The sequence below is a fragment of the Nothoprocta perdicaria genome, unplaced genomic scaffold, assembly GCF_003342845.1.
Source record: "Nothoprocta perdicaria isolate Ctin4 unplaced genomic scaffold, notPer1 scaffold_128, whole genome shotgun sequence".
Classification (NCBI taxonomy): domain Eukaryota; kingdom Metazoa; phylum Chordata; class Aves; order Tinamiformes; family Tinamidae; genus Nothoprocta; species Nothoprocta perdicaria.
The window spans coordinates 1,858,788-1,884,856 of NW_020454405.1; the positions used below are offsets into that span (position 1 = coordinate 1,858,788).

At 41.5% G+C, this 26,069-nt stretch overlaps 2 protein-coding genes and 1 non-coding gene across 5 annotated transcripts in view; 2 read left to right on the forward strand and 1 right to left on the reverse strand.

Annotated features, from left to right (window-relative positions):
- Nucleotides 1-3,753, forward strand: part of FAM126A (family with sequence similarity 126 member A) — a 58,445-nt gene extending 54,692 nt beyond the window's left edge. For all 3 annotated transcript variants that reach the window (XM_026033338.1, XM_026033337.1, XM_026033339.1), the window contains exon 11: nucleotides 83-3,753. In XM_026033338.1, the coding sequence (XP_025889123.1) occupies nucleotides 83-639 (557 nt within the window). In that variant the 3' untranslated portion in view covers nucleotides 640-3,753. The remainder of the gene's footprint in view (nucleotides 1-82) is intronic.
- A 14,247-nt stretch (nucleotides 3,754-18,000) lies between these two features.
- On the reverse strand, nucleotides 18,001-18,088 carry LOC112942451. The gene has a single exon (XR_003248387.1). It is a non-coding gene; the product is annotated as a small nucleolar RNA SNORD93 (small nucleolar RNA).
- A 3,250-nt stretch (nucleotides 18,089-21,338) lies between these two features.
- On the forward strand, nucleotides 21,339-25,688 carry TOMM7 (translocase of outer mitochondrial membrane 7). Its single transcript, XM_026033388.1, has 3 exons — nucleotides 21,339-21,462; nucleotides 24,057-24,105; nucleotides 25,455-25,688. Exons 1-3 carry the CDS (start codon nucleotides 21,360-21,362, stop codon nucleotides 25,468-25,470), a joined length of 168 nt encoding a protein of 55 aa, XP_025889173.1. The 5' UTR covers nucleotides 21,339-21,359; the 3' UTR covers nucleotides 25,471-25,688.
- The last annotated feature ends 381 nt before the right edge of the window (nucleotides 25,689-26,069 follow it).

Genomic DNA, 26,069 nt, shown 5'->3' on the forward strand with positions numbered 1-26,069 from the left:
TATCAAAATCGAGTAATACATAAAACCATTAAATGTGAGGAAGTCCATTGSTAATTTTTTGTTTTCTTATTCTACCATGCAGGTAATGCTGATTTAGCAATTCAAGAAGAACTGATAGAAGTATCTGAAACCGATGAAGGATTTTACTCTAGGGCTACTTCTAGCACAAGTCAGTCTGCCTTATCGAACAGCAACAACACCAGCAGCAAGAGCCTTCTAGGGAAGAGCCAGCGAAGACCTGGAGGAAGCAAAGCTGGAGGGAAAGAGAAAGAAGGGGAAACCTGCAGAGAACACCTGTCACGAAAACAAACTCAGAGAGCCATGAGTGAGAACCTAGAGCTCATCTCTCTGAAGAGACTGACCCTGACGACTAGCCAATCTCTGCCTAAACCTGGCAGTCACAGTTTGGCCAGAACTACCACTACTGTTTTTAGCAAGTCCTTTGAGCAGGTCAGTGGCGTCGCAGTTCCAAATAGTCGTGGTGGTGTATCTGGAACAGAGGCAAACAGGTTTTCAGCTTGTAGTCTTCAGGAGGAAAAACTGATATATGGAGCAGAARGAACAGACCTTCCTATTTCAAGTAAACACCCCAGTCAGCAGCGGCCTCCTAGTATCAGCATAACTCTATCAACAGATTGACATTGTTAAATTGGCCAGTAAGCAAAATAAATCTGAGGGTTTTATGCTGATGTGGGGGCTATCCATGAAGAAGGCAGTGTATAGCATGTTAAGGTGCTTAAGCCTGAAGTCCCAGATTTTGCTCCCATTTGACAGTAAGAATAAATATGTAGTTGTAATTATTTTGCATCAACTTCCCATAGCTTGGAAAGTGCCCCTTTGACCTCTTTACTATGTTTATGGCCTTGGTTGTTTACAGCTTCACGTAACGCCAACTCACCAAGCTTTAACTGGTTGCTTAGCCACTGACCAAGATGCCAAGTGGCTTTCTGCAGATGCCCAGTATGGGAACAGGCAGATCCCCTTTGCCAGCCTTTACCCTTCCCTGCCAGCCAGCATCAGCAGAACTGCAGAGGTCGCTCCGTCGGAGCCCTGTGGCCTGRGCACGAAGCTTCAAAACAGCGTTGTAGTAACCCAAGTTTCTTGTGTCATAACAAAGCTGCATTTATATGTAAGGTTACATATAGAACTCCGGTGTTTGTTATGGCAGCTTTCGTAACAGCAGTTAGTACACATGGCAATACTCAGACTTCGGTATAACGTCAGTCTCCGTTGTAGGGGCATTATAGTTTATATACACACCTCTAGAAGTGGGCCAGTAGTCACACAGCAACAGTGCTTGTGGATGGGAATTCTTAGGAATAGCTGTAATAGTCACTTTTTGGACTACCAATAGTATCTGTTTCATTCAGATTCCTAAATAATGGGCACAAGGCTACTTAGCAAAAAGGCAGTCATCAATATTTCTATTTATGAGGCAGAAATGTGCTTGTGTAATGGTATAATGTAGAAATAAGGTATGAACCCTTTCCTGATTTGCTTGGTTCAGTGCAGTGTGAATGTGTTTAACGTGAACTTGTTACTGGAGACTAGGAAGAGAATAGGGCCGAGGAYGGGTGCTTCTGGGAACCTGCACGCACCGAGGGAAATTGCAGCGTGAATATAACTAGAATTACAGCCACTAATCTCCTGTGCCTGTTACTTTCCTCATTTGCAATTCTAAAATAGAAGGCTGTTTTAGGCTTCTTCACTTCAAACCTTCCTGTCCTGCAATCTTATTTGTTACCAGCTTCTGCAGCCTGGTGATTGTAACTGAAAATCAGCCCTCGGGTTGCTTATGCAGAAGCTCGGAGACACATCAGCTGACAAAAGCACTTAGACCATCTGCTGAAGGTGTAATGCTTGGTCATTCCCCATGTGGTTGGGTTTTCATGGGTAGTATTCCCTTATTGTCAAGAATATATAAAGATACACACACGCATGCGCGCACACACACACACATATATATATATGTGTATAAAAAGCCTTGTAGCAGAGCAAACAGACAAACATTAGTCAACTTTCTTATTTGCTTGGGGCTCGGTTCATGTGTTCCTTTTCTATTTAAACAGAAGCACAAGTAACTTAAGCAGCTATTATACTAAGGGCTTGTAGCCTCTTAGGTAATAAAAAGGGATGAGAAGGTGTAATTAATGGTGTTGTTACCGAAAATAGACAAAGTGGTCTCTGGAGCGTGCATAACCACGGGCAAGGGAAGCGTTCAGGCAGCTCTTGGCAGGCCCTGCTTAGTACTCCACCTTATTCTCAATGCAGAGCTTTGCATTTCCTTGAGGTTTGTTTCAAGTGTTATGAGGAAATGGCCTGCAGAGCTTAATACTGCCTTCCGATCCGCTCTTGTAGTAAAGAACGTAAGAATACTTTAAAATACCTTGCAKTAACTTGTACTGAAAAAAGAGAGTTGTGACAGTATTAATCATGAACTAGTGTTAAGGAACTATTATTTTTAAGTAGTTTTTTTTAAAGATCATGTTTATCTCCACAGTAGACACTTTCCGACTGGGTGTTTGTATAAAAGATGTTTATTAAACTTGGAAGATCTAGCCACTTCATTAATCACTAGCTTTCTGACACATCTAAAATGCCATAAAACAGAGATGTAACATAATGTTTACAATGCTTTTGGCTTCAAGTCAGACCGTGTTAAAGTACAGTTAGCTTTTCCTTTTATTTTATAAGGCTAATTATTTTGATCTTKGTCTGGCTTGCATCCAAAAGGATAGCTGAAAGTGCATGAGGCTTCTTACCTTTCTATAAAGTGATAAAAGGAAAGTTTCTTGGTACTAAAGGGCTGCTACTTCACTATGTGTGTGACCATGTAAACGTGTGTGCGTTCGTCTCTGGATCAGCTTATTCAATGAGAATTTTTCTATGAATTAACATCACATGTCGATACTAATTGAGTCCCAAGAATTTCTTTACTGCTGTAAGCAATGAACTTTCAACTGTCCTTACTTGCTTTTTTTTATTTTTAAAGAAAGGGAGAATGGTGGGGAGGAGGATGAGGGTGGCCAAAATTACTTCAGCCATGAAGTTTCAGGCATTGAGTGTTGCACTGGTTCTAGCGTAGGGTTGGAGTAGAGGTAGGAAGAGAAGCAGCAGTAGCAACTCTTTCCTGCTACATTTAAAACTTTGAAGMTCTTGTTTTGAACCTTATCTGTTCCTTTTGGACTGATTAATGAAAAATGTGTAAGTAGAGGCCTTTTAAAGGAATAAGGAAATTATCTGAAGACATTACATGTTCTGTTTTTCCCCACAGTAGGTAGTCGTGAGAAGTACTTTTCCAAATGTCGTACATAGTTGCAATGTTCTGCAGGAGAAAAAAAAAAAAAAAAGAAAGAAAAAGAAAAGAAAAAAACTTAAATAGGAATGAATCATCTCAAATTATAATGAAAGAAGCTGTTTAATGCTGACATTTAAAACTGACCTACTGTTTTAAATGAAAGGGAACTGTTTCCAGGGATGGCTTTGAACATTACGTTACATTACAAAACTATTGAGAGCTGAGCAGAGCTGCTTTCATTCGGAGAACCTGTAACATTTGTGCAAGGAGTGCGTGACTTCTCACTGCTTCCTGGGGGGCTGCAGTGGCTTTTCCGAGGAGGAAAAACATCCTTCAATACCTGACAGATTTGACAAGTACAGAAATGTATTACTATTTTAACGCCATTTCTCACTATCTAGAAGGTCTCTTCAGACTCCTCTGATATTAGAAATTTCTAACTGAATTATCTGCTATGTTCTGTCAATGTTTGAGGCTTACTATGCTACATGTAGATGTGTAATATATTGCCTTTTACATTTGTATAATTATACTCCTAAGACAGCTGAGTAGTTGTGTGCATTTCCTGATGTTCACCGAGGTCTCCGAAAGCGCCGCGGCAGCTCCGGCCCGTCAGTCCYGCCGGGTGCCGGTGTGCGACCAGTTCCCTCCTGCTGGGCCACGTCTCGCTTCAGGAGAGCGGGGTTCCGCTCCTTTTACAGAGCAAAACCTGCTCTTCATTGTACAGGAGGACTCACATTCCTGGTGTATGAACTACGAACTTGTGTTGTTCTGTGTTTAATACTTTGGCTAATGAAATAAACTGGATTTTTTGGCAGTTGTATACTTTTGTAAGTCCTTTGTACAATAGCAAACTTTGCTTCTTTTTTAGAGGCTTTGCTGGAGCCGTGTTAGGTAGCAGTGCACTTGTCCAGCTTTCATTGTACTCACCCAGAAGTCACTGGCAGCTGCCCATGCTGCTTCAAGCGCCCTGGATGCCCAYGTTACTCACAGGCTCTTCTAATGCAGCCGTGTCGATGGTGACACYGTGACTAAACCTCTTGGCCGAGAAGCACTTACTGGCCCCCAGGTATCCATAAGCAACTGAGTTACGAGCAGGCTGAGGTCAGAAGGGGACTGTCCTGTCGGTAGTGCACCACTGCCTGTGCAAGTCTGATAGTTGTGCTGATGGCCTTAATATAACAGTATTTTTTTGATAGTTTACACAGCAGTAATCTGCGCTGTGTCTTCATTAGCTCTCCCATCCAGCAGTTTCGGCAGTGTTTATTTGACATGTCTACAAGCACAGCTGTAAAAACTACTGTAATGTGAGTAATGCAGTGAAGTAGTCTGATGTTGATGAAGGACTGGCACCCTTCCAGGGTTTTGCTACTGGCTCTGTAAATGGTTTTCTGTCAGTGCTGTCCAGGAGGAAAGCATGTTGTTCCCTCAACTTTGACCTTATGGAAAGAGTGCTAGAGTTCCCTTTCRTGGAATAAGGTGGAGGAAGATGGAAGGCACAGCTGGACATGGCCTAGTCCAAACTTKGGGCCTGCTAGAGCAGCTTGCTCAGGACTTTGTCTTGGCAGGTTTTGAGCATCTTCAAGGCTGGAGTCTCCACAACGTCTCCACGACCTGCTCTAGACCTACCCTTGGGATCTACCATGGTGACTTGCATCCGGATGGACTTTGTGCTGCTCATCACGACCCTCTGAGCGTGGTGGTTCATCCAGTTCTCGTCCCACTGTCCTGCTTGCTCACCTGCCTCTACTTCCATCAGTGTGATGTCAACAAGGATATTAGGGGAGACCATTAAAAAGCTAATGCTTTTGAAAAGTAAGGCTGTCCTTTTGAATGGGCAAAAGTCAATGCCTTTCATATGGATGGGTGAAAAGGCAGATAGGAGATTTTTTTTTTTGTTAATGTTTCCTTTGAGCACAGCAAGGATTTTGCTTTCTGACTTGTGCAAGTTTGACGTGCTGCTATGATTGACCAGGGAGCACATGAGATTTGCTGTTGCAGGAGACTGAGACTGCACGAAGGATCCATCTGCCATGCAGCCCATGCTGAGASGGATGGTTGAAGGTAATACCAGAATTAGCAAATAGATGCAGAAATGATGGTTGCTTCTACAAGCTCTGTGTACATTCAGCTTGTGCTAGTTATTTATTGTGTTTACAGTAAAGGTGACTTCAGTGTATGCATCTTCTAAGGACAAGCAGCTGCTGGGTACTTGGGGCTGCTTCTGGCTCTTTCAGAATAGTGGTAAAAATGTCATGGTGATTCCAGAACCCGCATGTGACAACAAGCCTTTACACTGTGTGGTGTTTGAGTCACTAGCTCGGCTCCTCTGAAGTCTAACGTTGCAGAAAGACTTGCAGAGGGTGGAAGCTGGACTGAGTCACACAGAACCGTTACTGTCATTAACGCTGACTAACACAGGCAGCCCTTCATCTGTAGTTTCTGGGTCCAGATTTTAATAAAAAGAGAGGTTTCTGAGGGAGTGAGAAGAAAAAACAGCTTTTTACCCCAGCTATGCACGGCAAAGTAAATAGTGTCAAACACTGGCACAAGGGAGTCGGTTTGGTTGGGAGTTCCTGATACTGCTGTATTGCAAGTATGGAACCAAAGAGTCAGCAAATGTTCAGTGTTGACACAGAGAAGACGCTTTGCTCATCTATGAAATTGGAATATCATCATCTTTGATTACTTTTGAAGTAGGAACAGAACAGTGACTTRTGGAAATATATCCATATAAAGATATAGGTTACCTCTATTCATAGATACAGCTTCCTCTTCAGTCAAAGCATAGAGGTTGTAGAACTGTAGGAGAGGTTGTTGAAGCTGATAAAATCTGGATTATCTGATGACCTATGAAGCTATTTTTAAAATATGTGGTTAAGCACTAAGCTACTCATTTCAGCTCCCTGAATATTGAATACAGACAGGCAGACGCTTTCAAAGAATGATTCAACACAGATGCTAGGAGCTACAATTTAAGCACAATCTGTGTGGATTATCTGAGTAAACATGAAATAGCTGCATTCTTAAATGTCTAAACCTGCAAAGAAGGTAGGAACTGGAGCACAATCCCTTTATCACTTTCCTATTTCTACCATTCTCACTTGAGAATCTCACTTTAAAGCATGCAGTATCTTTCACAGCTTAATGGTTTAAAGGTTGGGTATCAGCAATATCATTAAAACATCATTACAGGTGCTCCAGCTGAATCCTGACAAATCTGAGGCTTGGTTCTTAACTACTTGGCTTCTTGCCTGACTTTCACATTGTGTCAAATTTGTGTCTTTAGATTTTTTGAGTTATCACAGGATCACACAGAATCACAGATTGGTTGAGGCTGGAAGGGACCTCTAGAGATCTAGTCTAACCCCTCCTCGGCAGGGGGTCACCTAGAGCATGGGAGCACATGGCACAGGGCRGCATCCAGCGGGGGCTGGAAGATCTCCACAGAAGGAGACTCCACAGCCTCCCTGGCAGCCTGTTCCAGGGCTCTTTCACCCTCACAGGGAAGAAGTTCTTCCTCACATGGAGATGGAACTGCCTGTGTTTCAACTTGTACCCTTTACCCCTTATCCCGTCACTGGCCACCACTGAGAAGTGTTTGGCCCCTTCCTCTCTACATTCTCCCCTCAGGTATTTGTACTTGTTTATAAGATCCTCTCTCAACCTTCTCCAGGCTAAACAGGCCTAGCTCACTTAGTCTTTCCTTTTATGAGAGATGCTCTAGTCCCTTGATCTTCGTTGCTCTCCACTGGACCATCTCTAGACATTCCACGTCCCTCTTGTACTGGGGAGCCCAGAACTGCTATGGAAACTTATGTTTTCTTCTGACTAACATAAGAAACAAGCTGCAAAAGAATTGTCCTTGAATCTAGCAGGAATTTGAACATGTTTTCAGGCTTCAAGAACTCAGTGAAGAGAGAGATTTCCATTGCTGCTTCGGTGTTTGCTTGGGACAGAATTGCTGGCGCTGTTCCCGCGTGCTGTAATGCCCCTGGGAAATGCTGCAGGAAGGCAGCGTGTGGTATGTGCGGCTGTAGCAGTGAGGACAGACGACACAGCAGTCTCCAGCTTGAGATTTTACAGATATTCTCCTGCCTTCACATGGACAGGCATCTATGGAGGTCATGGAAGCACGAGGCTGGGTACATTTTTAAACAGGCTGGCTGGAGGGTCAGTGTCAGGAGTCTCAGCCTGGTCAACGTATTGGGCCCACACAGAGTTTCAGCTGCTGCTCTCCAGAAACTCTGCAAACCTACTTCTAAATGGACTAATCCACTGCTTTGATGTAACCCAAAATAAAATGTGCATATGGACAAATGACTTGAGGAAAAAGATCCTGGACAAGGTGATCTAAGACCTCATACACATGATCCATCTTTTCTTGATCCTTGACGTGCCCTGGATCTACCACAGCATGATCTATCAGCTCTGTTCTCAGTGAATGACAAGAGTGTTTTTAGGTGTCAAGAGCAATATCAGAAAAAAAAAAAAAAACCCTCTAATGCTTATGAGCACAAAGAGTTTTGAAGCCTTCTGTGAGTAACTTCTTACTGCTATGAAAATTAGTTGCTAGGTGGATTCACTTATAAAGCATTTGATGACATAATTTAATTTAAGGCAGAAAAACAGTGCCCTGGGTATAGAATCATTATTCTATTTTGAGACATTGAACAGCTTTAATAAGCCTTGACAATCCATAACAAATTCATAGCCCCTGTAATTGTTCCTTCCTACTCTAATAAGAGTGGGCATTGTAAAGTACAAGTGCTGAGGGATAGTTTTGTTTTGTGTTTGAAGAAGGGAACACGTTGTGGAAAGCACATTTTGTACTCAGCAGTGGGAAACAAGGTGAACGGAGAGAACGGAACAGAAGCTTTAAAAGCAGTTCAAAATGTCTAGTACACTTCCTCAGTGTCTGTTTGTCTCTGTGGGCAGCCCCGAATGAATAAAGACCCCGAGCAAAATGAGACTATAAAGCCAGGAACTTACTACAGCATTTGGAAGAAAACTTTTCTCCCATCGCTGCTGCCTGGGCAATTTCCTATCAGGCAGGTCCTGTCTTATATTGCTCTGCCCCTTCCCTCCCTGCATCCAAATCTTGTGTCTCTGTCTCCTTGGAGAGGAGGATCCTGAGTGCTACTACACATCTCACTAACAAATACAGCAATTACTTTACATTTTGAGGCTGAAAAAAGCTTGCTTTCTTACAGGGCTAGTCAACAGGCTGGCTGTTGAGCTGCCTCTTGACCTGGAGGAAACAACAGTGTTGACCAGAGAAGGTAATAGCCATGAGCTCTCAGAGAGCTGAGAGAGAGAGCAAAGGCAGATCTTACCTTATAAAGGCCCAATGTGAAATCTAGTGGGATCAAAAAGTCTTTGGACTTGGGACAGACTGAATTACCAGAGGACAGAGCTGATTTCCACTTTTGAAGAGTAAATTAAAATACACGTTGAGATTCCTTAGCTAGAGAGTGAGAGAGATGCTGAAAGGCAGAGAAAAAAAGCAAAGGGGAAAGGACAGGAAAGGAGGTTCAAGATGACCAGCCATAAGAAAATGTTTTTCCCCGGCTCTGCAGAAGGTTGACATCGCCATCCCTTGGTCTAYCAGAATAAGGACATAGCAATGTACCTTCAAAGGCTGAAGCAAAATAAATGGTAAGGAAACRAGCCTGAAGTTAGAGTCACAAGGGCTTCTCTGTATTGATAGTGAAAGATCAGGCAGTCCTGGGTAGTCTATAGACTACATCTATCACTTTCTGCCACAGACACCAGAGTAACCTCCGTAGGTTAATTCAGATGCCATGGTATGTGGTTTGGAGGGAGCGGACTCCTACACTAAGAACAACAAAGCGGTGAAGCACAAGGTCAGTGACTAATCTCCTTCAATCTTTCAATTATAACAACAGATTAAATTTCCTTGAGGCTTCAACCAAGCCTAATAGGAGCATCCATCTTGTTTTTTGCTGTGCTGTGCAGTGAGCAAGCGCATGCAGTAAAGTTTCATTTTGGTGCCTTTCATTACATGGATGCACAATGCGAAGCACGGAAGGATTCCAGCCCAAAGGTCTGGAGCCCTTGTCACTCCAGCTCAGCTCACTGTGTGGGACTCTTGGTCAGAAGATGCTTCACAGTGATCCAATGTGACCACATTTGTTAAAGTTCTCTGAAATTCGGCTCACACGGGGGGCAAGTTTTTATCTAGCATAAGCTTTCCTAGACTTGTCGGCATCACCTCTTGTACTCTACACTACGTGCAAATCAAAATGTCAAGTCAAATACAATACTAAGTATCTACAATAGCAGGCTTTCATCTGGAAAACAGAAAAAAAGAGTTGAAGAGGAGGGTCATGGTGCTCACACAGTCTGTTTCCTATGGACTAATGCCTTCAGAAACAGCATGTGACAAAAATACTGTCTCTCTTTCGGCAGCCAACATGCCACACTGGATGTCACTTTTTACACAGTGCTGTACCCGATGGCAGGTGTACGCATAAACTGAATGAATTACACTCATCCCAGTTTTTATTTCTTGGTAAAAAGTTCTTTTTTTCTGTATTGTAGACAGTGATAGAATGAACTAAATAAAATGATATGGGAGCTCATGAAAATTTTGGTCCTTCTGCTAAGTGCTTTAAGTGGCTGTTGACTAATGCATGATAAAAAGTGCTGGTTGGCTAATTAATAAAACTAGTAAGTCCCTACTTTTTATATACTACTGTATTGATAATGAAAGTTTTGCTGTCATGGGTGATCTATATTACAGTAATTATGTTTGTGGAGAACAAATCTATCAAAAGTATATTGAGTACTCAACCGCCTGCCAGTCTAAAAGAAATCTAGCTCATCTAATGCAATAGTCCCATCTTCTTTCAGTTTTAAATTAGTCATTAATTATACCATGTAAATATCTGGCCATATGTCATTTGCTCTTGCATAATAATAATGTGTCAAGTTATTGATCACTGCATTAGCTATATCTGAAAACTCTATAGCTCAGTGCTAAATACATTACAGGACTGTTTTTTGGTGTAACATAAAAGCAGTCCCTATCCAAAGTGTAGGAATTGCAGTTAGGCTTGATGTTCTATCAGAATCTAACATATAGTGCATCATATTGGTGTGTAAAATCTGTTTGTTTGGTTTTTTTAGAAAAAAAACAACTATTGCTTCTTACTGTAAAAGAAAATACATGAAGTGGCAGGAAGGTCCATGAGGAGCAGGAGCAGAATAACTGGGAAAAGAACTGTCGCCAAGTGCAAATTTTCTGTGTACTTGTTTTAACTAAACAGAGCCATCCCAAAGAGAACTGATTTCTCCAGTTATCTGGAAATTGGCTGCTTTTAATCTGTTATCTTTGCAATTTTTGTTGCCTGCTGAAAAACAGGCAAAATGATTTGTTTGAAGGGCTGCTTTTCTCACAAGCTTGCTCTCCATTTGGTAATGTGTTTGTGTCTGATTTAAAATGCTGCTTAGCAACTAAATGTTTCAAATGTGCCCTTCTAGTGTTCCACAGAAGTAATTCCTCTCCTGCTCCTGATGTATTTTCAGGCCAGAGGACTGGTCTGTGGAGATAGAGCTATGACAAGTGTGTGTGAGAATGAGGACAAGGCTCTAAACCTGAGAGGCCAATTTCTGCAGTGACACCGCCTGAGGCAGCAATTTGCGGATGCTGTGAACTAGAGATAATGGAGCAGCTACTAGAATATTTTAAAAGGACAATAAAGAATATACACTAGAATACATTATCAGATTTTCCTCTAAATTTCCCCTGTGTAGGCACTTTTCACCCAGAAATGAGAATAAACCAGCATCCAACATTAACTATCCAGCTGAATGGCAGTACCGCCTGGCAGCGAGGCAGGCTCCACGCTGCTAACCAGCCTAATCGTGGAAGGGAGGCGGTTTCCTGCACGGATCGACTGCGTCTTCCGGGGTTGCTTCAGACCGCTCAATAAAAACATGTTGCTCTAAAGTGCAGGGCTTTGGGATGACAGGAATTCTGGTTTTGCCCATTAGCTAAACTGTTGCCATAAGGCAAGAAACTCCAACTCCTGACTGTGGTTGGAACCTTAGTCCAGAGGGATGAGGTTCCCACCAACCAAAGATTTCCTGTAGTTTTGATGTTAAGACATGGACTCAGTAGCTGCAGTTTCTTCTCACATGCACAGCCATGGAACAGAGCCTTCCTGCCAGCCGGCTCTGCTTTTTCTCATGGGTTGTATTTTGCTTGTCAGGACCCATCATGAGGTTGCAATCTGAGGACACTCCACTCACCTTCTCTATAGGGCTGCTGTAAAACGTGAACTTCTCTCCCATGGAAATGCCAGCAGTTTGAATCATTTTATTCCTTACTGAGACTTTTGCAAGAAAAAATGCCAGCAGCACAAGTATTTATCTTCTCAATCGTCTCTGTGTGTGCTCTATATAAAGTTTTTGAAACACAAATTACTGCAATACCAACACTGCAATTAAATCTGCATAATTTTGAAGCATAACTGCAACATGCAGTGCTTTAACCCTAAAACTTTCTTCCTTAAAAAATGTTTTGGAAATCAGAGCTTTTCCTATTGAATGGGTTGATTTTGACATTTTTTTTTTTTTTTTGATGGAAAATAGTTCCTGAAATTGTTTTCAGTGACGTTAGCAGTTGCAAACGCTCTTAGCAGCACCCAGATGTATTTTACCTATAATTCTCTTGAAAAACATAACTTGTTGTGCCGCTCATCTGTAGCATCTCCTGTTCCATCTCCTGGCCAGTCTTGCCACCTCCCTGAGATGTCAGAATGTAACTGAGCTCTTGCCCCTCTGAACAGAGATCTGCCCATGATGGGGTTTTTTTTGCATCACAGTTTCCCATGAGTTTCAAAACAGAACTGTTAAGTGGCACCTGTCTTTCAATTAGCTTCTCCCAGATTCAGCTCTTGCAGGTAGCTTTTACAAAATGTATTCATCCCGTATGTATCAGCAGATGATAAAGTACCCCTTCCTTTGCTGCTAGAGTAAAACCTCAAGGCCCTTCAATCCTTTGCCTGGCATGTGCTTCTATTGCTTTTGCCAGTTCTGAGCTTCACTTGCAAGCTGGTATCTGGAGCAGCTGGATGTTTTCTGGAGCTTTCAGGAAGCTGACAAGCTGTGTGAGACGTGCTTGCTTGTTTTTAAACAACCCTCTTTTCGATGCTGTTGCACAGCTGGATTAGATGTATACATTTTGGTAGCTGCCTATGCAATGCCTCTCACTCCATCTCCTTATTTTTGCCTCGCTACCCACTGCAGATATTGAGGAGCTCCCACACAGCTGAGGGTGAGCACATGTGCATGGCTGCGAGCGCTTGGCTGCTTTCACCACTCCATTAAACTTTAACAATGTAATTACCAGCCTCTGTAAATTAGCAACGCCTGAATTAAGACTCTTCATCTTCGATGATGATCTAGGAAGCAGATTCTTCTCTGTGCTGGGCTGCAATAACCCGCTTTGTCTGGCAAAGCGTTAAAACCCTTGTGGTGGCTGCAGGAGATGAGGAGCAGGTCCCCAGCTGCCTCTGTGGGCGYTCGGGCCAGGCGGTACCTCTCCCTCCATCCTCAACCCCATCTATAATGTACAGCTTCTGGCACATATGGTTCTTGGCAAGGCATGCTCTTTTAGCATTTTTGTATCCTAGTTTACCCTTTGAGATAAAATATGCACCAAATTATCAAGGCATAAGGTATCAAGGCATAAGCTTAGCAAGTCCCCTAACATTGACTGAAAAGCAACAGATAGGGAGTGAAATTCTACTGTTCCTTTTAATCTCTGCAGATCTAGAGGAGATCCACTGTTCCTTTTGATCTCTGCAGATCTAGAGGAGAAAAGACAATTTTGAGGTTGTTCTTGGTTTAAGTCATTTACTTGGGTAGAGAATCTGAATTTGATGTCAATAGCAGAACATTTGAGTGTTTAGCCTCAAGCTTAATTCATATTTAAAAGCGTTCACATTTCTCAGGGTTTTGGTCAATACTGCCTGGCGTCAGTTCCCAGGTAGCATCGATTCCTCAGCAGCTGCCCGTTCCCGCTCGGTTGCTGTGGGCAGTCTGCTCCGCAGTGCGATGGCGGGGCAGCTCGTGGCAGGGCTTGGAGCGCGGCGCTGCCCATGAACACTGCTGAGCGAGYGAGCGGGTCCCACCGTCCCTGGGGACAGCGGAGGCTGAGCGGCTGCTGAGCTGCCAGCAGCCGTTCTGCTCTCCGCCAAAGCCCAGGCTAAATTCGAAAAAATACCTAACTGTCTAGGAGGACACTCGTAAGCTCTGTCTGCGATTAGTGTCCAAGATCAAACAAAGCTGGCTCCCAGGTAGCATCTCATGTTCAGTCGTCTCGGAGGGYGGCTTTCACGGCCCTTAAGACACTGCAAGGTTGCGAGCCCCACTGGCTTCCAGGTAACCAGCTCAAGAGAAGAAGTTATACGATATGCAAGTTGTTTTAACATTCTTGCAATGAGAGCAAAGCAGAAAGATACTTGTTTCTCTGCTAGCTTTTAACTGGGGAATTCAAAATGCAGTGTAGTTTGCTGCCACAGCCATACTATTTAGAGGATGGGACAAACTCTGGTAAAAGCTCATGAAGGAAACGGCATATTCAGATTTCCCTCCAATTCTTTGCTTTTCTTGTACATTTTTTTTTTCTTTTTTCATGAAATAACTGTTCTTTGGCAGTAACTACTACATGATGATTTTATGACTATTTTACTATGATGGTACATTGGGTTCCTCAGAGAAGCCTTAATCCCACTGAATGAGATGCTATATAAAGTCCTGTTTGTAGGGCAAAACAGGCAATGAGAAAAATTTGGGGAGACGAGAAAACGATCACCTATAAACTTACATATAGACTTCCACACAGTTTTATTATTATGCCACAGCTAGGAACTAATATAAGTTAGAAGAATGGATCAGGTCATGAAAATCTCAGCTCCTCTATGGGGCTATTACGATTTAGACTTCTATATGCATGGCTGTTCAAAGGTATAATCACGGGACACGACCATAACATGTACAGAAACTGGTGTGACAATGTTCACTGCCAGATCTCATGGGCAGGTAACTGCAAAATTTTTACCTAAGCACGCTGATTTTCCTCACACTCACTGAATTGGTTTACTCACACCCCTTGGCTGCTTTCCCTCATTTTCAGTGTGTGAATTTATGATTTTTCCTGGTTGACTGGAAAGGCAAGGCCCACGGCGCGTGCTGCAACCTTTTTGCCATCCTCTTGGTGTCTGGAAGCAGAGTCTTTTGCTGACATGTCATGTGTGTCGTGACATTTTCACAGTGCACATCTGTTGGTCTTGACATAAACAGAAAAAAAAAATGTTTGAGTTACTAGTGTCTATGCTTTTGGAGCATGGAATCTGATAGGCAGTCCTAGGAATTACCTTTCACATTAGAGAAAAATCTTCCTTTTCTTTCTCTATTTTTCTTTTGGCAAATGTTTCCTTAGTTGACTTGTACTGAGCATGAGGTAGACAGGGCTGCAGCAAGAGTGATCCTGCAGCAGCAGCCCCAGCAAGCCTGGTTGGTCAGAAGGGGAGTAAGGCAGACAAAACCCAGCCAAAGGTACTGCCTTCTTTGGATATGAGTGCCCCAGTGTCAGACCCACGTAGTAAAATCTTGCCTGTGATTAAATAAAAGGGAGAGGTGGGTGCAAGGGCAATAGAAGATACACCAGCTAGGTGTATAAGAAACATCAGCATGGATGTCGTGCCATTCATGCACAACAATATGTCTCTAGTATTTCACAGAAACAGAAAGAACAATTTAGAATTTACACATAAAAATTAAAGTGTATTTTTATAATTGTAAAAGCTGTTAGGATGTACAGAACTCGCAAACAGTATAGAGAGAAAACAGAATAGATATATTTATAAAACAGAATTACAGTAGCTATATTTAGTTATTCAGGTTAGTGTCAGTGAAGGAGGGTATTTATTGATGAGTCACATGAATCCCATGAGTGCTACTGACAATAAGCACAGTAAATAAGGTAGCCTTGGTGTCTTCCCATTTGCAAGAAGCCTAATGTTCCTCTTGCAATTTGAAATCCTAGTAATTAAAGATGAGGAGATGACAGAACAGTCTATTGGGGGATCTTAATCCTTCGCCTGCATGCAAATTGATTCGTTAACTGCATAGTTCCTATTGTGATTGGAATGGTTTTAAAGGTCTACAAAGACAGGCTTTGCATTCCTTCAGCAGAGTGTTACTTAAAGAATGACAAATACACACACAGAAGGCAGGATATTTGCTTTAATAATAAAACACTACTTTAAGGAAGATCCTTGGTCATCTGATTTAATGGTCACCCAACTTCCTGAGCTGAATATCCTCATTTCAGAATGGGCTTAGCCAGCAGTTTCCTGAGCTCTATGGCCTTACCTATTTCACTAGTGTAAGCTTCTCAGATGAGCAATTTGGGCTGCTAGCCATCATTTCCATAATATGTGACAATCAGGCCTGTCATAGGTTATTTATGCAAAACATATGCTTGAATATTGGCCTAGATCTCAGAAATCTGATTTTTTTTCTTGCTTCTGCAGGTCACTGAGATAGATAACTTATCAGTCTAACTCTCTGCTCAGTTTCTTCATCTATAAAACAGGCTCAGTGATACTCATGAGGTTTTAAAAACTGTTTTAAGTTACACATGATAAATTATTAAGCACCGTGGATTCTCTCCTTTGAATAACATGCAGTTGTTAACACACTGACTCATTCACTTCCATATTAGCATCTTTATTTAAACATTTGCTGTTCGTACTGTGACATAGCAAAACACTCATTTTCTCAAAGCAGCAATTATAAAGAAGCTTTTATAACTGCACAAGTATAATCAGAATAGTAGAAGACTGGTGAGACTGCCATCAGCACTGAGCTTGATGGATTATCTGGTACTTCTTTAAATTCATGCAACTGAGAGCAACCAAAACAGCTTCCAGTTCAAGCCTGCCCTCCACTGGCTTCAACAAAACACTGCTAATAACGGTTGTATCAATGCTGTGCTTTTGCAGTGAAGAATAGAAACTAAATTAACAGAAGCTACTTCTTTTTTCTGCAATATAAAATTTTTTTGTTTAGTTTTATCTAGCCTCTCTGACAGAATCTTGTAGTTCATGTTTTCAAAAGCCCCTCAGCTTAATCATTCATATTCCCACACACACCATGGGAAGTAATCATTCCACATATGGTTTTAAAGACATTTAATAGAAGGAAGCTACACAAATAACAATATTTTGTTATGATACAACTGGCAATTCCAATACATGATGTTACATGTACCAGTCAAGTAATAAAGTACTAAAAGCAATCAGTATTAATCTAGTTTACTATTCTGTCATCAGAAACAAGCAGTCCTTCCAGGTAACATATGAAAGGAAAGAAGATAAAACTTTGTTACTGTCTTAATTCCATATACAATTAATTCATCTTAACTCATTAGGACTCTTTTTCTTTTCTATGTTTGAAGTAGAAAGGTAACTGTAAAAAGCTATACTTACTCAGTTATACTTACTCACGTGTAGTTGTCGAGCGTAACTTCAACTCCAAGATAACATCTGTGTCTAGAGAAAATCTGCAACATGCAGTGCAGGATGTGCTCAAGCTGAAAAGCCTCTGGTTTATCTGCCTTGTCATCTTCTCACTTCATTACACATAACAGCATCTGATCTCTTGCAACTGCTACCTAAACCTATCACAAAGCAGAAAAATGTGGTTTCTTCTGAAGTATACTTAACATACACTAGAAAAAAAAAAGCCAAAGCAAAGGATACAGTGTTTGAGATATATCATTGGCGGGGAGGCAGGACAGGGGGCTTTCAAATGCCTGAAAATCAGGATCAGATTCATAGTTCATGCCAAGACTGCTAAGAGGCTTCATAAAGCAGAGCATAAGAAACTTTCAGAAAGTTCTCAAATATCCTCTGCATTTATTAGCTGCTAAAATGGCTATCAATAGCCATAAATATAACATTTTATAGAGGGTAGTTTTCTGAAAAGCACTCAACTTCTCAGTCCTTACTGTTATTAACTGAAGCAATCAGTTACGATTTCAAATATTTCACTGTCAGAAAAAGTTCTTTTTAGCATCATAATTATTTTTACAGATACTAAGGAAAGAGTGTTACAACAACAGTTCACTGAAGAAAGGAAGGTGAATGTGTTTTTTCATTCACCTTCCTTTCTTAGAAATCTTCATTAGTTTTCAAATGCTCCAATAACATTTTTCAAAGTAGAACAGAGAAATATCTTTTTTTTCACATTCAGTGCTATAAATTGATTGCAAAGAGTTTTATTCTGAGCACTTTCTAAGGTTGCATAAACTTAAGACAATCTACAAAGTTCAAAGTGGTATAAAAAATACTGATGGCAGACTGCTTTCTAAATCAGCATGTATTCACTACCCTAACAATTTTATTTCTATCACAGGAAAAAAAGTCTAAAACATGTATCCATTAAAATGTGCAAAATCTTTATAGATGTTTGCTCTTACAATAATGTATTCTCCAATATCAGAAATTCAGAAATTATCTTCTAGATTTGCTGACAATTAAAAAAAAAGAATTTAAATATCCTGAAAGTTTTTATGAATCTATTGAAACCATCAGATTTAGCTCAGATGCTAAAAACAAAGTTCAACTTCAAAACAAACATTGAGTAAATATGGATATTAGTTCTGGCCTCAGAAAATCCTTTAATCCATCAGACTTGTGCATATCAGTGTAAATATGCAAGCAATCAGATTATTGTTTTCATCCTTGGCCAAATATCCCAGTTACACTTGTGTGCATCGAAAACGTGCTACATTTTTAGAGTAATTACTTATAGTGTAAGAGTATCTTTAATTTGCATTATTCAGCAAAGATGGAAAGGGAAAGTTTAAAAAGAGATTAAAATTGTGCTGCAGATAATATTGAATTTTCAAGCACAATAGCAGCTCTTCTCAAAGGTGCCCGAAAACAGCTGATGAGGTTTTGCTGAACGTTGTCTTACCTCATCAGATCGCTTTCTCTTTCATTGGCCTCACAAGCTGTAATGAAAATAATGAAATCATACATTGTCTACATTGTCTTTATACTCAATTCCACACTCACAAGAACTCATTTTCATTGGCTTGTTAAATAAACCTATAGTTTTCTTATTGCATTAAGTATACAAAAGTACTCAGGTTGCAGCTTTTTTTTTCTGCTCCTCACTATGATTATTTATTAATTTTCTGAATTGGCATTTTGGCAATATAATATCCCCCAGAAATATCCAGAACTGGACCATGGCCCACATACATCCAAAGAACAGCATACAGTTATCACAGAAAAAATACTAATCTGGACAGAAAGCTTGTATATGCATCACTGTTCTGTAGTCCCTGAATCTTTTGAAATTACATTATGTGCAAATTTTTGCAGATTCAGTCTGTAATGTCTGTTAAATACCCCTTGCTTTCTTGTTCTTGTATTGTTTATAGTGATTTACAGTTAATCCTCAAGTGTAAAGTATCTACTATAGCATCTTTAAACTATAGCATCTTAAACTATAGCTCCTATTAAAAAGAGCCAGACTCAAACTTTGTGTCACAGTAGATGAATTTGATGCAATTTCTTGACAACAAATTGGAGGGGGAAATCTTGAAATCAAAAAGTGGCAAGTAGTCAATCAAATATCAAAGGAATTCCCATATAGTTTACATGGCAGCTACTGCAGATACCGGGGCAAGTGAAGTGAAGAGCTTGGTGCCAGCAGCAGGGAACACAAGTCCTAAGGCTAAGGAATGGCGAAAGTCCACAGTGCTTATTCTCCCCTCCAGCCTGATGCACACAGCTACATATGTGTGTGAACCACTAGTAAACTTCAGCAGGTAGGAGGCTATTAGGTAGGAAGAGGGCCTATGTCTTCTAGGAATATGTCACTATTCAGGGGATCTGAGAGCGTGTGGTGCCTGTGAGACAAGTGGGTGTGCGTCCTGGGCATCTGTTCGGCTCACAAGCATCAAGCTGGACCAGTCAACAAGGAGATCCACAGAGCAAGCAACAGAACCCAGCACCTGGGCAGGGATATTAGATGGTCAGAGGGGTCCTCTGTGTGTGTGTGTGTGTGTGTGTGTGCGCGCATGTGTACATGTAGGGGGTGAATTCAGAGAGTGAGGATGAGGGCTTTCACTAGTGACCTGAGTTCTGATCAAAACTGCATTTTGTAACAGGACAGCATGTTTGTGCCATCCCATCACTAAAATTTGTATTTTGGACACATTTGTATTTTGGAACAAAATGTGTGACAAAAACAAGCTGCAAGTCACCAGAACCATTCACATGGCTTGCAGCTTGCTACCCGCCTGCACCTGCAAAGCAAGGAGCAGACTATAAGCTCAAATGTAGATCTTATCTGAATGGCAGAACTGAAATTCATTAGTAAGAGACRAAAAAGTTTTGTTATGCCCAAGTTTTTTTTCTGGCTCTAAGCATATGTCAATATTACAAATCACAATATTCAAAAGGGCCATAGAAGTGTAAGTAATTGGCTTAAGCAAACTGATACATGATATACCAAACTTTAATAGTGTCTCCTCRTGTGGCTGTGAACAAAAGTGGGTGATTTCTGCATTGTCATTAGGATTCATTTTCCTGGTAGTGATGTACAAATCGATGTTTAATCATTGTATTTAATTATTAGGAAGTTAATGTATTAGAGTATTGTTAGTTAACATAAGGCTTGAAAGGTATCAATGCAAAGGCATTTGTAGGCATCAATGAAAAAGATGTAGGCATCAATGAAAAAGAACTAAAGAACTGTAACAGTGCTAAGACATACATACACATATATTTAATGCAAGGATGAGGACAAAAAATAATGTATAATATTTAGCTAAGAAGCCAGAAGGAATCTGGACACCAGTCTAGCTGTTCTTTTGTATTTCATAAATAGCTACAAGTATGATGTAAGTTGTTCTCACCTTAACATAAAAGGATCCTCCTAGAACACCTCCGGGGCTCTCCAAATGAGGAAGTCCCTTCACTGTATCTGAATTAACCAGCTCTGATGAGATCTCAACTCTGTTTATTGAAGCCCTTGGAGACCTACAAGTAATTCAGTTTTTATAGAAGGCATAAGAAACTTTGTTCAGAGTTTCTATATACTATTAAATCCCCTCCAAACTGAACTTGAAGAACCTGGCAAAGGGCAAGGGATTACAAGAGACATAATGGAAACACACTATATACATGAAATAACTGAGTCAATGACACACACATCATCTGATAAGGTGTCCCACAARTAGTGGTGTCAAATAACAGATTAGCAACTAAAGTAGTGCAAGATCTTGCAGAGCCCAGGCACACTCATTTAGAAGCTAGAAAATAAACTGCCTCAATACCTAACAGAGCTCTGACTTTGGAAAGACAGTAAGCATAGTAGTGTTTTTAGGTATTTGGTCTAAACTACAATGACCACTCCCCCATGTTCTGAGGGGCATTCGACAGGTTGCACCCATACCTGACTGAGCTTGGCACACACCTGGGGAGCAAAGGCAGCAAAAAGTTCCCCATGGCACTTTGAAACTTTCCTTTTTTTTTTTTTTTTTTTTTTGTTAGCAAACCGTCTCCTTGCACCAACAAGTTACAGATGTCCTCTCTCTGCTTTCCACTTACCAAAAGACATTTCCTAGCTTTCAGAGGAGTGAGCAAACCTTGAGCACACCTGAGCCGTACAGAGGACAAGTAAAAGCACAACAACAGAAGCGCTACAAAGCGAACACGAGCAGGCCCCCGCGTTCCGTACCGCCAGCATCCGCGGGGCAGCGCCGCGCTCCGGCGGCTGCCTCGGGCCTCCCTGGGCTCTGGGCACGGGGACGAGCGGCCGCAGCCTCCGCAACCGGCCGACGGCGCCTCCCGGCCGCCATCTCCTCGCCCGCCTCCGCGAAGCGCCGCCCCRGTGCCGGGGGAGGAAGGGGCTGTCTCCTCCTCTCGGCCGCCGGGGGCGGGCAGCGGGCGCAGGGGAACGACGCCAGCRCGAGCCCCTCCTCCCTTCCTCGCTCGCCGCCGGAATGCCGAAGCTCAGCAAGGAGGCCAAGCAGCGGCTGCAGCAGCTCTTCAAGGGCGGCCAGTTCGCCATCCGCTGGGGCTTCATCCCCGTCGTGCTCTACTTAGGTGAGAGGCGGCAGYGGCCCGAGCGCGCGGCGAGGGGAAGCCACCTGGCGGCCGTTGGGCGGCTGAGGCCGGGGCGGGCGACCGTTGCCTCCCCCCACGCGTCCGTTGGGCGCCCCCCTCCCCCCCGCGACCGTTGGCGGTGGGGGAGGGTGCCCCGCGCCGCTCGGGGCCGTGCGGCCGTTAACGCGCATGCGCGCGGGGGCGGGGGCTGCCTGCGGCCTGCAGGCCTGGGCTGGGAGGGACTGGCCCTGCTTGAGGGTTTATTTACACGTTTTAAAATATGTAAATTTAGATATTAGGTCAGAATCCACCCTTCGGCTTCCTTTGGCCTGATCCTGCACTGGGAGCATGAGTGAGCCTTTGCTGGGGGCCCTTGGTGGCAGCAGGGCTTGGAGATCCTCCCTGCTCTCAGGTGTGGGGAGAGCACACATCGGAGCGAGAAGTAAACGCAGCTGCAAACTTAGACTGGTCAGCGGCTGAGAAGCAGGTGTGCTGACCTGGGCCTTCCCTGCGGCCAGGGAAGGTGTCTGCCCCAAAGAGCCCCGCTCTGCAGCTGCAGAGTGGGTTCCTCCAGCCTCTACACGAGATCGAATTTCCACCTAGGCGCAGGTTAAACTTCTCCCCAAGTGCCTTGGCCGTTGTGCCAACACTGTGCTCTGCGTCCTTCCAAAGGGGCCCACGTGGCAYGCCTGGCACCAGGATAAGCTGTGCTTGATCCAACAAGTGAGGTGGTGGTTTTATTGCTGAACCTGGGCAGCGTGCCACCGGCTAYGCGTTAGAGAGCTCAACCTGCCGTGTGTAACGCGCATGTAACGTGCCCGGTATTGCTGCTCTCTGCCCCAGTCCCAAGGGAAAGGGGCCCGCAGCCGGCCAGGGCCACGTATCTCTGCTGTGTTAGCTGTCAAAAATGACATTGCTTTAATTAATTAGGGAGGTGCAGTGTATAAACCCCATTAAGAGGCCTTTGGAAGCTAGGTTAATAGAAAACAAGCTGGAAGCAATTATGTACCTTATACCTATTTTTGCTAGATTGAGCAACTGCAAGTAAAGGAGGTCACTTAAAGCATTATGGATAGAACTAATTGTCAGTGTTAGCTTTAAAGCTTAATTATGTTTTTGCTTTTAGCTTATTGATTATTTTGAATTGATCATTTTTGGGTGGGAATGTTTTCAGTGTTTTGACCTAATTTTGCTCTTGCTCTTGCTCTACTGGTTTTACTTCTAAGATGATATACGAGAAAGCTGCCCATTGTTCTGAAGGGGAATAGAGGAATTTAAATGAGCTGCTTCAAGGCATATCTCACTGTGCTTACAGTTGTACCGACGCTGGAGAACCTGGTGTATTTCTGTTATGTGATGGCGACACCCTTTAAGCTGTAGTTGTTTTAATATCACATCTCTAAAAATGTGTGATGTTTTGTATTTGCATATGTATATTAGGTCAGTACAGATTTTTTTTTTTTTTTTTAACATGGCTTGATGGTTAGAAAGTACTAAGAAAAAACATCCAGAAGCGTTCTCTCTCTAAATCTGTTTCGCATGCACATGATGTTACTACAACTTAATGAGTTTTTAAGCAATTTTTCTGGAAGKTATGGCAACTATAGATAATGTGTCAGGATTTTTTTTAATAGTCTCAAATCACACAGGGTTATCTTCCAAGAACTAACCCAGTGCCCGTGAAGTTAATAGAAGTTTTTCCATTAACCTTCACGGCCTGTGTTTCGGGCAAGCTCTTGCTGATTATTTATTTTCTAAGAACTAGAGAAGTAATAAATTTTACATTTACCATCCATTTCTGTATGGCAAGTTTAAGAGTGTGTGTTGAATAGTGCAGGTCTTGCATAATTCTGCTTCAGGACTTCAATTTGCCGTCCAGCAGGCAGAGATAAGTTACACACTAGTCCAGCAGACAGAGACATTTGATACACTGCACCTAGAATCACTTGCTTCATACACATTTGCTTTAGCAAATACAATATTTGAGTCACTAATTGGGAATGAACTTTTTGAAGTTAACTTTTTCTTTCCACTTGACACTATGAGTTGTCAAGCATCTTAATTCTTAGCAAACTTTGCTGGTAGGTAGCTTTTCAAGAAGTGTTAGTAAGAATGARAGGTTTTAGGTGTGTTGTTCAATTGCTGCTGTTTTCATGGTTTGAATAACATATTTCTCTGATCCTAAATCAAATGACCTTATCTTGAAATATTACTTTAAGTTGTACATCAGATGTCATTCCAGGACATTACCTGTGTGTGTGTATCTGTGTTGGTCTGTAGGGTAAACTTCATCTCTAGGGTAAATTTCATATAGTTGTCCCTGAATTTTAGGTCAGATAAAGGTAGATAGGTCAGATAGGGTCAGATAAAGGTTAATATGTTTGTTGAAGTCAGTGCTTTTGTATTTATTTTGTCTACCTTCTGCTTTGACAAGAATGTATATTTTTTATTCATATTAGCATACAACTTGAATCATTATTCTATCTTCAAATAGTTCTCTAATTCAATTTAGTGGGCTAGAATAACTAGTCCTTGCTCTAACTGCATAGGAGTCTGTGTCTATCCATATATGTGTAACATATGTTTCACTTCAGGATTTAGGAGAGGTGCAGATCCGGGAATGCCTGAGCCAACCATTCTGAGGTACGTGTTCATCATTAAAGCACATGCAAWATCAGTGTCCACATTCACAGGTTCAGGTGTTGTCCTTGGGTGTTCACACTGGACAGCAGCAGTTGCAAAGGTTGCCTTCATTCATGGCTTTTAATTGTTTAGTGCCATAGCACACCTGGTGACAGATCTTGTTTCTTTGGAAATCCAAGCTAAATACAGACACCAAAACAAGTTTTTGGAGGACTTTAGTATTTTCCTCTTAATATTGTGCGGATTCTAATAATCTGTGTCCTCTGAGTGGAAGCTGCTCTTCTGATCTGTTGTACAGCTGTTCTATACAAATTTCCCTCGGCACCTAGGAATAACTACCTAGCTTTCTATCATGAATTGAACAAACAAACAAACAAGTCCTCTTCCCCCTTTGCAAATATTTCAGTAATGCTGCATAACAACTACATGAAATAAAGCAATACAGCTTGAGTAATGCATTATCAAGGCATTTAATAAACGTCAAGATAGACTCTTCATTATTAGTCACTGTCATAAGTTCAGAAAAGTGCTTTTGCACATACTTCTTGTAGGATTTTTTTTTTGTTAGTGCTGCAATGTTCTGATAGTAAAAATACCTGAATTCTTGTGGTATTGGAGTTTGATTGGAGAATTTCCATGAGTCAAGCTTCCAACATTTCTTGTTCTTAAAATAACCCTGTGATCACTGTGTAGAAGCAGGTATTGCTGAGATAAATGGTTGATGGTTTGAATTGTTACCAACTGTTTCAACCAGTCTCTGTTAAGAAATTACAGARATTTCATTTCCAGGACTAAGTGATTTAAGAGAGTTTTTTTTAAAGTAGAAAATAAGAGAATAATGTTTCAAGATCATGTTAAATTTTCAGTTTTATTTCCTTTTTGTCCTAAGAGCTAATCTGTTCGTTTTTTTTTTTTTTTGACTGATACTGTTTACATGTTTAGCGTAGCAGTCTGAGCAGTCGTTTTCTTGCTTTAGTGAGCATGTCTGCACAATATAAATTATGTATTTATGCCCAAGGTGAAAAGGTCTATTAYGTGCTTCTGTGACAACCTCGATCTAGCTATTGTAAAAATCGAATCTGCAAATACCTGGAAGCACATGTTTGGGTCTAGTCCAGTGCTTACAGATACTGATTTGTTTTTTTTCTGGGCACATGCTCAAACTCTCAATGAGCTTAAATTTAATTTTATAAATAGCTTTATTACAGTATTTGAGGGGATATAATTTTTTTCTGTAAATTAACATGTTAGAGTTGGCTGTTTTCCTGACTTGTATTTTAGAAATATCCATTTAAAAGTAAACAGGTCTTACAAATCTGACTCTCATTTCCTTTTTCCTCTGCTTCCAGTCTCCTTTGGGGATGAAAGCCATAGCCGTCCACTCTTAGAAGCAGCTGGTGGGCAGAGGAGATGGCTGAAGATGTGTGTACATTCCAGAGGATGAGGTGGATGCTGAACATTACACCAGCTGGCTCAAGTAGCTTGCTAAAGGCATAGATTGTACATACAGCAAAATGGAGTTTATATGGACCTAACTTATTTGCATTACGGTGTAATTAAATAAACACAGTTTGAATCAATATATATTGTTTTAAATTCTTTAAGTATGTGTAGTTTAGTGTTAGCCGTATTGCAGAAAAGATAGAGTTTGTGTTCTCTAGATTTGCTGAAGTTTAATCTCTGTGTTTATCCTCATTATGATGATCTTTCAGGTAGATTCTTCATTTTCAGAATAAGGAGAAAACCTGGCTAATGATTTAAATATTTTAGCATTTTTCCAATATTTTTGCCTGATTGTTGGTAGGCTTCTGCAGCTGTTCAGTCTGTGCAGACTATGCAGACTTTTTTTTTTTAATTTTTGATTTGTTCATCTTTAGATATATTAACTAGGTAAGATGTGTACTTTCTCTTCTCTAACATAATCACATAGTTACAAATCCAGTGTACAGTCTTCTGCCAAATTT